The sequence below is a fragment of the Sitophilus oryzae genome, unplaced genomic scaffold (genome assembly GCF_002938485.1).
Source record: "Sitophilus oryzae breed Bouriz unplaced genomic scaffold, Soryzae_2.0 scaffold_1744_pilon_pilon, whole genome shotgun sequence".
Lineage (NCBI taxonomy): Eukaryota > Metazoa > Arthropoda > Insecta > Coleoptera > Curculionidae > Sitophilus > Sitophilus oryzae.
In genome coordinates this window covers 908,834-924,121 of record NW_022146440.1, presented here as the reverse complement: position 1 = coordinate 924,121, position 15,288 = coordinate 908,834, and the positions used below count along the sequence as shown (strand labels likewise).

At 34.9% G+C, this 15,288-nt stretch overlaps 2 protein-coding genes across 2 annotated transcripts in view; both read right to left on the bottom strand.

The window, feature by feature from the left end:
- The window catches only part of LOC115881914 (elongation of very long chain fatty acids protein 7-like), a 145,683-nt gene extending 132,116 nt beyond the window's left edge, over nt 1–13,567 (bottom strand). The window contains exon 1 of the mRNA XM_030899640.1: nt 13,352–13,567. The gene's annotated coding sequence lies outside the window, so the exon portion shown is untranslated. The remainder of the gene's footprint in view (nt 1–13,351) is intronic.
- On the bottom strand, nt 1,491–2,495 carry LOC115881900. The gene has a single exon (XM_030899623.1). It carries the CDS (start codon nt 2,493–2,495, stop codon nt 1,491–1,493), a length of 1,005 nt encoding a protein of 334 aa, XP_030755483.1.
- Nucleotides 13,568–15,288: the final 1,721 nt, after the last annotated feature.

Genomic DNA, 15,288 nt, shown 5'->3' with positions numbered 1-15,288 from the left:
TAACCAGCCCGATTGTTTATAAAGAGGGGAAACATGATCAAATTTAGGAGTACTGAATGAATACCTTAAGCAAGAGTTGACAAGTTTTGTTAAGCTTTGTTTGTCCTTGTTAAGTAGAGCTGGCCAGTAGACAGTGTTGCAGTAGAAGACCAATGGAAGAATTAGGCTTTTATACAAGGTCAATTTAACATCTCTGTTAAGAAAATCTTTATATAAATATAGTGTCTTTAACTTACAATACAATTTCTGCAAAATATATGATACATGCTTTTCAAATCTCAGTTTAGAATCGAAATAAACCCCAAGATTTTTGTAGTTTTTAGCAGGTGTAATGGTGATATTGTCAAGTACGATATTTAATTTTTGAGAAACATCTGGCGAGTTCTTACCCACAAAAATTAGTTGAGTCTTATTAGGGTTTAAGAAAAGACCATGATGGTGTGAAATTTCGTAAATTATTCTCAGATCTTCATTTATTTTGCTTTCAGAGGCTTTGAAATCTTTACTCAAGGAACAGTAGACTTGAAAATCATCAGCATAATGATGTGAAGATAAATTTTATAAATAGGTTTTAAAATCTGCCGTATAAATAGAGAACAGAAGTGGATCAAGAATACTGCCCTGAGGAACACCACGATCTACAGGCAATAAAGTCGAAGGAGATTCTCTGATAAAAACTCTCTGTTGTCGACCAGCCAAGTAACACGCCATGAGTTTCAGTGAACAATCACTGAAACCAAAATATTGCAATTTCTTCAAAAGTATCCTATGATTTAACGTATCAAAGGCCTTTGAGTAGTCCAGAAGTAGGCAACCAGTATCACCTTTGTCACATATTCTGAAAAGATCATCACTGACTTTCAGTAAAGCAGTTGCCGTACTATGGCGAGACCTAAAGCCGGACTGAGTGAAAGGAAGAATCTTAGAGACATTAACAAAATCCGTTAGTTGTTTATGCATAATTTTTTCTAATACTTTAGATAGGAAAGGTAATATGCTTATTGGTCGATAATCAGATAATCTGACAGGATTAGAGTTCTTTGCTGTGGGAATAATATTAGCAATTTTCCAGGCAGCTGGAAAATGATTTTTTTTAATACAAGTATTAATAATGAAAGTGATGTGACGCAATAAATGAGGAAGTATTAAATCAATCATTCCTTTATCTATCCCGTCACATCCCTTGGCATTAGACTTAATTTCCCTAACTACCCTCAAAATACTTTTCTCATCAACCTCCAAAAAATTAAACAAATTGGAATCATCCAGAAATTTAGAGCTCATATAAGTTTGTAAATAAGTATTAGTGTTATCATCAATGCACAATTTAGGTACAGAATTAATAAAAAACTCATTAAACTCATCGGCAGTACCAGTATCCTCATGATGAGATGGCATACCAGGATGAATATTCAAACGCCGTAGTGTTAGCCAAAACTCCTTCGGATTGGTCTTAAACTGATAAGACAAGTATGCTTTCTTTTCATTTCTTAGATCGAAGTTACCAGATTTCTAAGTTGTTTATAATCCTGCCAGGCAGCTTCAGTTTTATGTTTCTTGAACTTAGTAAGGGCTTTATTCCTTAAACGCATCATAAATTTAATATTAGTTGTAATCCATGGGGCCGGAGGCTTAGTAAAACGTACCTTCTTGTACGGCGCATGTTTATCAAAGAGGTATGTAACGAGTTTAGTAAAATGGTTGACGATATCATCAACCTCATGCAGAACAAAAATTTTATCAAAATCCATGTTGTACATATCATGATCAAATTCTACTAAGTTAAAATTTTTATAATCTCGAAATGTGCTAAATCTAACTCCAGCAGTTTTCCTCTGTACATTCACTTTACAAGTAACTAAACAGTGATCAGATATATCATCCATCAGAAGAGTTTCAGTATCTGTAATCATATCAGAACAAGATGTAACTATAATATCAATAAGTGAACTATTACTATTGGTTATACGCGTAGGAACTTTTACTGTTTGATGGAGACCATATTTCTCAAAGAAGTTCATTAAGACTATTTTACTGTTATTGTTTGTCAAAAGATCCACGTTAAAATCACTGCCAAAAACAAGCATATCATATGAGGGTAAGAAAGTAGAAATTGAATTTTCAAGATCAGTAAGACAACCCAGCAGGTTAACATTGGGTGGTCGATATAAAGTACCAAAACATATATTTTTGCCGTTAATCTTGATGGATATCCATAACTGTTCCAATCCACTTTCTGAGGCAGGCAACTCAAGATTTTGAAACTTGTAACATTTTTTTATATAAAAAGCCGTGCCACCCCCTCTTCCAATTCTATCACTTCTAATTATATTATAATCAGGTATAGTTAAAGAAGAAGATGCAATCTTCTCAGACAGCCATGTTTCAGACAACCCAAAAATATCAAACTGTCCGTCCACTACAAAGTCGCGAAAAGCAACAAAATTAGAACAAAGCGAACGTACATTAAAATGTGAAAAATTCAGCTTATCCATCTTTAAATTACTATTATTCACCATAATTTACAATCAGTTATATGCAACTCTACTTTTCAATCTGGAAATATAATTATTAAGAACTGTGCATGTACTGTCTCTAGTTGTATGATTAATTAACAATGAAGTTTTATACTTTAAATTATGCTCCAAACAATTTGCACACTTTTCTTCACCAGTACATTCCATTTCACTATGATTTTCAGAACATTTACCACACACTTTAGACACTTTACAGTCTTTGGACTTATAGATAACCTCTAACTTAATATATAATTATTCCTGATGAGGCCTCATGTATAATGAGACTGTATCCATCCAGAGCTCTAGAGTTTTCAGTTAAAGATCTTCTATTTTGATTATGCAGTTTAAATTGACTCTTCTAGTTCTTTTATTTGGGTTCCTAGTCATGCTGGTATTGCTGCAAATGAACTAACAGACCTAATTGTGATAATTACGTAGACTCTCATAAATGTTATCATCGATTTAATGAGCATCTGGTAAATTCCTTAATTCAGCTTTTTAGAGAGCTTTTAGATTTTCCTAATAAATTCTGGAACATCAAAATATTTTCTTTGCATTGCAGCAAATCTACAGATCAAAATAAACCATCTTAAATAGTCCTATGATTGGTCACTGTAAATTTTCACATGAATATTTATTACTAGCTTCTCCTCGTCCATTATGTGTATCCTTCTGGAATATGAACATTTAATTTAGTACTAGTCTTTATCTCAATAGCTCCCTAACAATCATTTTTTCAACACAGGAAGATCTAAACTATTTGCATTTTTGAAAGAAACTGGATATTAGGAGGGATATTACCTCAAGATTTCACAGTCATAAAGAAGAATTAACTAAAACACGGAAATATGCTGCTAAATAGCCATCAACTTCTTCTTCTATTCTTGATGATCCTGGTTAGGATATTGGGATAAACTTGATCAAATTATTGTAATGCAATGGGTCCATGATAAATATGCAGCGTTATAATCTAATATGACCTTAGTGAAAATAACGTTTAATTATATTCTGTAGATACGTATATACAGGTGAAGCTAATAAAAGCCTGTTAAAAGAGTAATTTTTATCACGCGCTACAAATAACAAAATGTACGCCACTGCAAATGAAAAATATACCTACCGTGATGGTGCACGAACCGTGCAAGACCCCGTGCAGTCGGCAGCATCTCCAACAGCAGGAGATGAGAGAAGCTCGAAAGGCGGCCGGGGTCGGGGAGGTGGGGCCGAGGAAAGTGCAGCTCGTGGGGCCCAGACACGAGCGGCGGACGTTCAAAGGCTGCAGGAATTCGAATAAATACGGGTGTCGGTCAAGCGGACTGACTGTGCCGGTGCCCGACAGTCTGGCTTAGATAATCACCGCTAGAAACAGAAACCAGATCTGAAATATATACGTTAGATTGCCCCTTTTGCTCTAGAATGTTAGGAGGGGGGTTAATCACCGCGGCTTTAAAGATCTATTATGTGTTCCCCTTTCTTGTAACTCTTTATAACTCATTATACAGTCTCAGGAATTTGACAAAATCCAGTATCTTCGACATCAGCCGTACTAAAGTTTGTGGCACGAACAGTTATCTCGGCGCACTCAGTGATAAGGTGTACTGGTGTTCCCCATTTTCCGTACAGAATCTGCATTCGCCGTTGTTTCTCACCTTCAATCTACTGAGGTGTTCGTTTAGGAGACAGTATCCTGTTAGGAACCCCGTGACAATCTGAAGATTGTTTTTACTTAAATCAAGGAAAATCTTTGATTTTTCTTTGTCGTAAGTTCTGAGGAACTTCTCCGAGTGTCTCCGACCTTTAGAGGATTCTCATTTCAAGTTACGGATAGAGTCTTCCAGGTTCTTCAGTTTCGCTTTAAGTTGGTTTTCGCTGGGAAAGCAGAGCGCTTCTGGTCCAGTTAGCGGAATGTTTGCTCTTTTTCTACCTAGATCGATTGTTTTTTCATTGCCTTCTATCCTTTGGTGAGCGGGCACCCAGAGTAGGAGGACTTTATTGTCCTTGCCTAATTTGTTCAGCTTCTCTAGGCATTCTTTGACCAACTTCGAATTGATGGTTACTGAGTTGGTCGCTTTTAGTACTGCTTGACTATCGGATAAGATGGCTATTTCCTGTTTTCAATAGTCCCTATCTCCCGCCAGTCTTCTGCATTTCATGAGAGCCTTTGTGGCTTTGCTGGTAATGTTCTTAATATGCCTGTTCCAGAGGAGTTTACTGTACAGGGTTATTCCCAGATATTTGATTTCCCTGTGATGGCAGTATTTCCTTTCCATCTAGACGAATTCTTTTGAAAATTTTCAGACTTCGTTTTTTGGTAAATGGCAATACCGCGGTTGTGTCTGAGTTGGTGCTCAGCCCGACAGTCCTGCACCAACTCTCACTGATACGGAGTCATCTTTGGATAATATCACACAGGGTGTCTTCATGTTTTCCCCGAGCCATCATCACTATGTCATCTGCATACCCTATACAGTGTATTCCCCCTAGAGTTTACTTTTTGCTCTAACAAAGCTAGGGATCCTTGTCAAATTGAAGCAGCATTTTCAAATATTTCCTCTTATTTCTTCTTACTGGAAATATTTACATTTCGGTTTTTAAGGTTTGAGCATTAATAGATGTTATTTATTTTACAGCTCGTTAAGCTTGGTCAGCTTATTTTCTTATTGAATGAAATAGATTTTCCTTAATCGACAACAGAGTTTCTGACGATGTCGAAGAAACCGAAGTATTAACGCAATTCAACTTTGATCTTTTTAGAGACTGAGTTAGAATTAACGAATTCATCAATATCAATAGTCGAATTTTTCATTTTTAACTTTGAGATATAAACTCGCCAGCAAAATTAACGCATAATTTGATTTTTTTTTATTTTTTGGAAAAACTAAAACGAATTCAAAAGCAAAATTACTATGTATTTGTTAGACAACTCGTTACCAAAATAATAAATTTCAAATAAATTTATTATTTACACATTATTTATAATAAATTTCAAATAAATTTATTAACTAGCTAAACAAGAAGATACAGTGGTTCCAAGAATAATGTGCAAAACGCAGTACAAAAGCATTACAAAAAAATAATCAGAAGGCACGGTTTAATAACGGGTGTTGCCTCCCCTGGCACGGATTACGGCCTGGCAACATCTGGACATGCTGAAAACCTCATTCCTGATTTCATCTTGCGCGATAGCGTCCCATACTTCCTCTAGTCTTAGCGATAACTCATTTAAATTGTAGGGTGAATTTGGTAGAGCTCGTAGGCGCCTATCCATCATGTCCCAGATAGGTTCGATGGGATTGAGGTATGGGCTATGCGCTGGAAAATCCATCGTCTCTATTTGGACCTCCTCCAAGTAATTGTGGACAACTCTGGCAATATGTGGCCTGGCGTTATCGTGCATAAAGAGAAAATTGTCCCTTATAAAGGGAGCAAAAGGTACCACTTGAGGCTCCAAAATGTCCACAATGTACCTGTGAGCAGTGAGACGGCCTCTCTGAATGATCACCAGTTATGTTCGAGCTTCCATATTAATGCCGCCCCATACCATAACCGACCCACCACCATAAGCATGTTTGGCGGAGCAATGTAGCTGTCACAAACCTTTCTCGCAGAGCCTGAAGTCTCAAAAATCGATCCTGATGGGCATTGGTTATTCGGCTACGGCCTTGGCCTGGTCTTCTCAGGTTATTTCCAGTATCCTGGAATATTCTTATTGCTCGCGAGATCCTTGATTGTCCAACATGAAATCTTTCCGCTATGTGTACCTGATAATGCCTTCTTCAAATAATGCAATAACTGCAGCACACTCTTCGGGGGTGAGATTGCGATTTTGACGTACGTTAGGGTTCATTTTACTGATTTACGGTGTTACTACATACGGGTTACTACATACGGTGTTTAACAGACAACAGCCGCGCACTCAAATAAAATGATCTTAAAATAAACGACTTCTAGCATTTCAGCGAATATACCTGTTTTGGGAATTTACAAAAACTATTGATAAATTCTTATGTCATGAAAAAAATGGATCGCCTCAGCAAGAAATAATAAACAGAAGTAATTTTAGGCCAATATAACTGATCTATAATACAGACAATAAAACTTATAAGACAATATACGATTATGCGTTAATTTTGCTGGCGAGTTTATTATAGTTGTATGAACTTGTATGAGTACCTATATAGTTATAGTTTTTCCCAAGTCAGTTGGAATGGGATGGGAGTTAATTTTATCACTGTTTTTGTTGATGTCATTGTCGGCATCGTTTGAACAAACGAATTAAGTCTTTGTTTTTCCAGTTGTCTTCGGAAATACTACCTATACACTGTTGTATTTGTTATACTTAGCGGATTTGGTTCTATTTACATCCCAGTAATTTTGACAATCGGATTGATTACAATCAGGATTTTGTAGGACGAAGTATTAAAGGAAATCGAGACTAAAATGATTACGATTACGATTTGTTACCCTAGCAATTTTAAAACAAAATCTGTTATAAACTGGTTTTAATTTTCGCAAGTTTCTGCTCATGCAACTTTTATTGTTTGCAACGCTGTTATTAAAAATTATAAAAAAATTTCGGCGCAATTTAACTAAGTATATTTTTTACAGGATTTCTAGAAAACAGTAATAAAAATTATGAATATTTAAATAGTATTATGCAATAAATATTGTAATAAATTTACTGCAATCATAATTAAAGTTCGAAATAAAGGCTTCAAACGTTTTTCAGTATTATCCAGTTGAAGCAGCAGGTACATGTTATATGTAAATACATTTTTATAAAATATACAAATGTTTGTATTAATTTTTTTAATTATAAACTTCAAGAGCAGTATTTTCGAAAATGAACACAAATATTTTAAAGCAGATATATTTACCAAACGGACAAAACTGAGACAAAAACAGAGTCTCGTCGTTTTCAACAAAACAGCAACTGGAATTTCCAAAATGACGAACATTTTGGAGACTTTAGATCGCCAGCGACTGTCTTCGACAACAACGAATGGAACCGTCGCGCGTCGCGTCGCTTGGCGGAAAGATTAAAAGATTTCAGTGTTTTTAAAAACAGTACTTTTGATGGAAACGGCACTAACAGTGGATTTTCTACCTGTATTTCCTGTGTTCCTTTTATCAATAATTGCAACATTTAAAAAAGTTAGTTTTCAAATTCAATACTGGATATTTTTATAATGAAAAGATGATTCTAATTAGTTCGCTATTTATTTCTAGATACGTTATCATTTAAATTTATTGAGTATATTTATATAATTTACCCATCAGAAACACGCTAATGAGGTTTTTTTTCGCGAAAAAAAATTGAAAATTTGTAATTAAATTTTTATTTTAGTTAAAATACATAATATCCTCATAATCTGGTAACATAAAAAAAATATCTCGGTTATTTTGGACTTCTTGAAAAACGGTATATAATATGTTTCTTTATCGAGATTTACCAACTCTGAAAATATTTGTACTTATTTAAAACTCTCTTACTAGAACAAGAATCAATACCAAATTCAAACCAAGTGCCAAAACTTAATGTGATAAACCATGGTAAACAAAACAAGTACAAAACACAAGTACACGAGAAATTAACAAATGCCTTGTATAAGCTGATTGATTATTCGTCTAATTTTTGTTAAGCCTAGAAAGAAATATTCTTAATTAATGGATAATTGTAATGTGAAGTAAACTTGCCGCAACTTGTCTTGCACGCAACTAAAATTGCCAACTGCAAAACGGACTTTTAAAGAACTAGACATTTTTTGGTTGCAGACTCCACCGTTTCTTAGAAAGAAAAATTAATTAATTAACTATACTTTCTATCGAAGAGTTGAGCAAATCTTAGTACAATGGAGTTTTTAAAAAAGTACTAAGTGATAAAACCCCGTTTTGCCTGAATATTTAGGCCAATTTAGGGGGCTTACAAAATATTTCAATTGCGTCGAGGTCGATTTCTCGTTCATAAATACCAGGAGGCCAGAAGAGACAGCGGAAAACCAATAGCTGTTCAATAAACAGAGCAGATGTATAGTGGAGAGAGAAATCCGAATGACGAAAAAAAAATGCCGATTTAGATCGACTTCGAAGACGACCGAATCGGTGCCGAAACCCTTTCGTCAGGCGATTTTGAGTATGTTCTTGACAGGCGCTTATAAGATGGAAGATATTCTGGAATGCCAACTTTTGAAATGGTGTAATGTGAATATAAGTTGTTGGTTCTCATAATTATTTACTGAAATCAGGCTGCTAAGTAATTTATTCAAATGTTATTCGTCCATCTTTTTCTAGACTCGAAATTCTAGAATTATTTCAAAAATCGTTTCGTGAAAAGAGTTAGATAAATGGAAATTAGTTGAGTGTAAATGCGTTGGATTTATTTTAAAAACACAATTTCCCTTATTACTTTTAACCCATGATCGAACAAAAACGGCTTTTTCTTGGTTAAGGATATGGGTGTAATGCTCTTTCCAGCGGTTTCTAATTTGCTCTTCCTCTTTTAGAAGTTCGACATTTTATGCCATGATTGGGCAGCTTACGTTCTTGGTTGGGCCGTATACTTCTTTTACATCTTCAAAAAATTTACCATAATCGTGATGCGTGGCGTACTCTTGAATCTGATTATAGCCTTTTGTGACCACCAATCCTCCTTTAATTGGCGCAGATTTCTTCGAAGCGTGTTGTTGGCTGCTTTAAAGTTGTCTACCAGCCTTGGATTGTGTGGATTTGCAATGACTGCTTGATGTGCTCTGTACTTTTGTTCCAAGAAGGTCTGTATATGAGGTTGATTTTCGTTAAACCAGTCTGGTTGTTTCTTTTTGTTAGACTTTCCCAGTACTGCTTCGCTAGTTTTATGAATCGCATCCCTTAATTCTTGTTCAGCTTCCAAGATTGAGATTGAAGTTATCGGTGGAAGTGATTCTTTGATGGCTTCCTGGACGGCGTCGGCCGTATTTTTTGTCTCTAGTTGTTTTGCTTTTTACAGTGTGGGTGTTTGGGTTTTAACTGGATTTTCATTTTTGAAATTAAAAGTCGGTGGTCAGTGCCGCATTCGGCATCTATTCTAGCTTTTGTAAGTTTGACATCTTTTAGATGCGTCCTTCGAACGATTACGTGGTCCAATTGATGCCAGTGACCTGATCTGGGATGTTTCCAGGTACCTTTAAACTTGTCCTTCAACATGAGCCACGTATTGGTGATGCATAGATTATACTCTGTGCATGTTATTAATAAGCGTTCACCATTGCTATTTACGTTTCCTATTCCATGTTTTCCCAATACGTCCTGTTGTCTACCGACACGAGCATTAAAGTCACCTAGCAAAATGATTCGTTCGTACTTTGGAATTCGTTGAAGAGCATTTTGTAGGGCTTGGTAAAATCTATCCTTATCCTCAATTTTAGCGTCTAGGGTGGGAGCGTAGGCACTAATGATGTTGACGTAAGATTTGTCTGAAATGGGGTACCTTAGGGTCATAAGACGTTCGGAGACACCAATAGGTACTTCTGTTAATTTGGTGGCGATTTTGTTTTTGATTGCAATGCCTATACGTCATGAATTCTCCTGTGTGTTGCGGGGTGACCTTTCCAAAAGAAGGTGTAATCAGAGTACCTAAACCGACGAGTAGCGACAGTCCCGTTTTCAATTTTCTTTGCGGCTGCGCGAAATAAGTAGGTTATCTGTCATACGAAGAAGCGAAGTTGCCACTGTTGCCATTTATCAAATATCTCTATATACTTTATTTCAAGTATACCTCAGGCAACGAATCGTTTTTTTTTTAATTATGTATTAGCAGTAAGATATTTTATACATTCAAATTTAGAAATAAGGATAAAACAAAACAAAAAAGATATGTATAAAACTTTATAATTAATTCCACTTCAAATTGTGAGCAGTGTATACCATGTTTATAGGACCACTTCATAAGTTGAGCAGTTAAATACGTAGTTTATCTGTCAAACACGTCAAAAAAGAGAGAAAGAAAATTTGGTCCCACCACATCAAAAGAGCCGACGGTTTCTGTCGCTACTCGGCGATCTACGTACTCTGGTGTAATGCTCCTCAGTGAGACTACCCTCATCCGCGAAGCGGGTTTCGCTAAGAGCTTCAACATCTATATTTAGTCGGTGGAGTTCCTGAGAGACCAGTGCTGTTCTTCTCTCTGGTCGATTTGACTTTATCTTGTCCAGTAGAGTGCGGACGTTCCACGCCGCAAACGTGAAACATTGATGTTTTTTGTTTCTCCGATTATACGCTCGAGTAGGCACCCCCTCCCGGAGATCCGATTAAGGGGGTATTTTACCTCCGGATGATGATTTTGTCCCACTCGAATGTTCCATCATTGATGTGTGTTAGCTGCGTGAAAAGGTTTAACTGTACGGTTGGCCGCACAGTTTTGGCTGCAACTGTAGCACGGGATGACTATGGCACAGTGAGGACAGCGACAATAGTTCCTCGGCCAACTAGGAGTAGTTCCCTACTCCTCTTCCCCAGAAAGATGGTAGGTCTGAGGATTGTATAAGATTATTATGTGTAAACAAGGTGCACCGCGTGAAGGTGAGGTTGACTTTTGGGTAAGCTAGGCTATATGTATCGCTTCACTACCCCTTTGCACGAGTCCTAAATATGTCATTGTTTGAATGTCATATCTATTTAGAGATATATCATAGAACGGTTTGTGTCAGAGGATTCGACGTAGGATTCGAAGATACGACCTATCAACAACAATATTTTATAGTTACAACATGAGACGTTTTGATTTTTGATAAAAATTTTTGGCCCGCCTTAGGAATTTTCCAAAATGTTTTAGAAAACAATATACTTGTAGTCCTAAATATGTACTTTACAAAATCGTTTTATTTTTGAGATTTACGCTTTTTGTTCCAGAGATATTCGTTGTGAAATGTTGCAGAAAACGGCAGAAAGGGTATTTTTTATCTCTGAAATCCGGACAAAATCCGCACTTCGTCGAAAAATAAATTATACATTTTTTAATGTAATATTTTTCGAGAGTGAATACCTGACAGAGAAGTTGTCTATCATTATAATTACAGGTAAATTGAATTTTCTGTCATTGTTTGAATGTGGTACGAGCTTATTATGTATTATGAGCTCTTAATTTTAATAGGAAGGTCCTCCGTCCTCCGTCAGTTTTCTATTTTTTCTTTATTATTAGAAACAAAAATTTATACCTCGGTATTTACTATTTGGAAAAATTATATCGTCTCACAATATTTGTAGGAAATTGAATTCTCTACAAAAAAAGGTCTCTTACAGTTTTTTTTGTAAACCTCACCGTTCGAAAGTTATTAAAGGAAGAAGTTTGATTATTTTAAGGCAGTTTTCTTCGTTAACTCATTAATAAAAATTAATTATGATATGCAAAACTTATTTTTGTAGGAAATTCGCTGCTCTACAAAAATGGTTTTTCATGATTAGTCGATTAAATTAACCGTTTAAAAGAGATTCATCGTCAAACTTCAATGCACAATAATTTTAAGATTTTGATTAATAATTCGAACAATTCCAATCCAATTATAGGCTCAAGTTTCGTTTAGCCGAAATCAGTTATATAGAATATCGGTTTATAGGATGATTCTATACAAGAAAACTAGCACTACATAATTTGATTTTTGCCGCGGAAATTCTTTGCTTTTGAGTAAACTCGAATTTTTAATTTTTCTATTATTAACTAAAATTTAAAACTTTACGGTGTTTTTAATAGTTTTTTTCATTATAGAATGTAAAAACATTTAATATAACAATGTGATCTAATTTTTATTCGAAAATATATTTTTATCACAATAATTTTCATTGATTTTTCCGGGTTTAGAAGTGCCGAAATGTGATAGGAAGATAAAAACTACATATTTTTGTTTGATTAATAATTTGCTATAACTTTTCTATATATAACTATTTCCGCGGAAATCTATCATAAGGGCGGTGTAATGGAAAATCTTCAATATTAAGTTTTCCATAGTATTCTCAACTATTTTGCATACTTTCGGTTTGGTTTTAGTTGGTTTGGTTTAGTTGTCGTTTTTATGCTTTATTGACAATTGTTTTTAAATTTTCGCATTTGTTGACCATAGCGATATTAAGTTGATAAGAATAGATAATATTCATTGATCTGTGTCAAAGGTCGGGAAGAAGATCACTGCATAGTGGTGAAACAAGGCATTTCCGCGGATTTTCATTTTTGTATCGGTGCTTAAAAATAAGTCTACAATATAAAATAATATTAGTTTTTTATATATCTCATTTCGTTACTTGTGAACCATATTCAAAAAAATGGCAACAGCGCATTTCCGCGGAATTTCATTTTCGTATTAGTATTTACAAAGACGTCTAAAATATGAAATAACATTAATTTTTCATGTATGTCATTTCGTTACTTTTAAACCGCATTCAAAAAATGGTGACGCGTTTCCGCGGCAAAATTTGTTCAGTAATATACTGCCTGAGGTACCTAAATGACAAAAAAATTGTTTTTTCTTTTTTAACAGATTTCGGCTAAACGAAACTTGACCCCAATTATATATCAGTTTAAAATGAAATAAAAAAAAATTTTGATAATAGAATTGATTTTTTTCTTCTAGATCAATAGGTACTTCGATGAACCCAAACATAACAACGAAAGTTTACAACATTTCTTTGTTCATAGAATCTCAAATTTATACAAATTTTCATATAATAAATTGGAATTATTAATCAGAAACACAAAAATAGAAAACTAACCTCAAAACCTTTGAGGTTAGTTTTCTATTTTTGTGTTTCTGATTAAGTTTCTAAGCTGAATATAAATAAAGCATAAATAAAGCGATATTTCTAACCTTGAATGAACTGATATAAATTATCCACTCGTGGAATCCCATACATGTTTTCTTTCTGTCGTTATCGATTGCTACAGAGCAATAAAAACCGCACCAAACGAATCAGATTCATTAGCCCCGTACTGACACTTTACTCCTACCTCGCGCTACTTCTGCTCTCCTGCTGCAAAAATCGGCATGTGGCGACGGCTTTGCCCGCAACGTCGTAAACGCAGGCCCGTGCGCGTCTTACTAGTGACGGCATTGCACCACAGCGGGAGCGCTATTCTGTACACGGCATCGACATCGACAATCGTCGGTATCGGTAAGTTACCGACAGCTATCGGTACATACAGGGACATCATTTTAAGTGTCTCACTCGATTTATAATTTTCCTGTTTTGTATTTAAAGATAGTAGAAAGATTTTCTAATGTAATTTTTCGCGAGGATGCCGATTCTCTACATCAATTTTTTTTAAAACGTCAATCTTGACAGATACGACGCCATCTTGGTTTTTTTAAATGAAAACCCGAAATACGTCGTAAACTTCATGACTAATAGTTTCATTTTTAACACTCTTTAAATATCATCTCATTAACAATTATATGATTTTTCTCAGTGATTTGTGGCACAGATACAATTTAATATATGCCCCATAACACTTTTTAAGTAAGAAACTTCTGCTTACAGATTTAATTTTCCTATTGGCATAATACCCTTTCTTCCTATATAAATCTTGCCATTTTTTCAGTCCAATGTTCCTTGTTTTTACAGTTGTAGGAATACTAAAAATGTTGACTATAGAACTCGATACTATGTTTGAAAAAGCCTTCATACCTGTAACTGTGCATAAATCTAATTAACTGAATTCTTCTCCTCTTGACACTCTGAACACTGCTGCTGCTAATGTTAGAAATATTTAGCACAAAACTACAACACACTTTACAATAAAAATGTTAAATTTTCGCTGTTCGATTAAAATACCCTATCTTATGTTTTCTTTTCTTCCAAATAATCTTCTTGTCAAGTAAGGACCAATCTGTTTGCCTGAGTGATACAATATTTGACATATTTCTGGTACACTTGAACTTGTGCTTTCATGAACACTATCAGAGTGCACTTTTTTACAGAAGCAGGAACATTGATTCCAAGTATCTTCTTCCTCCACACGTAATAAAATCATCCTCTTTAAATGGCTACATCACACACTTATTTTTGACCATTCCCAATTACAATCACGATTTTTACAAATCGCCTTTAGGAAAACTAAAAATAAACAGTTTTGGATCACCTGTAAACACGGTTATGTGGTATAAACTTACACATGAAAATTAATCATTTTTCCCGGCGTATTAGCTTTCTTAGAATGACTATGACAATATACAACAAGCCTTTTTGAATTAGTGTTTAGAATAATTGAGATAATAATAAATTTTAACTAGATAACAACACAAACGAAAAAAAAAAAAAACAAACAGATGTCAAGTGACAGCGAGACCTGGAAGATGTCTGCCATCTTGCCGTCGACAGAAATTTGGATGCGCACTCGTAGAAGCCGTGCGTCGAAGCTCATTCTCCCACTTCCATATCTCTAGTCTCACCCAATTTAAAATTTTCTTTCTTCTATTATAAGATAGTAAAAAGATATTTTAATATAATTTTTCGCGGAGATGCCGATTCTCTACATCAAATTTTTTTAAAACGTCAATTTTGCCAACTACCGGCCATGCTAAAATACGTGGGGGTTTCGATTTAAAAAATATCAAGATGGTGTCGTATCTGTCAAAATTGACGTTTTAAAAAATTTTAATTTAGAAAATCATCCTCGCGAAAAATAACGTTAAAATATCTGTTTACTCTCTTAAAATAGAAAAGAGGAAAATTTTAAATTGGATGAGACATTTAAAATGATTCTGGAACAATTCATTTTTAGATCCACCGTATATCGAAAACGGTA

Bases quoted from the DNA above. Each gene is read 5' to 3' on its own strand.
- LOC115881900 (XM_030899623.1), bottom strand. From the start codon at position 2,495: ATGGATAAGCTGAATTTTTCACATTTTAATGTACGTTCGCTTTGTTCT.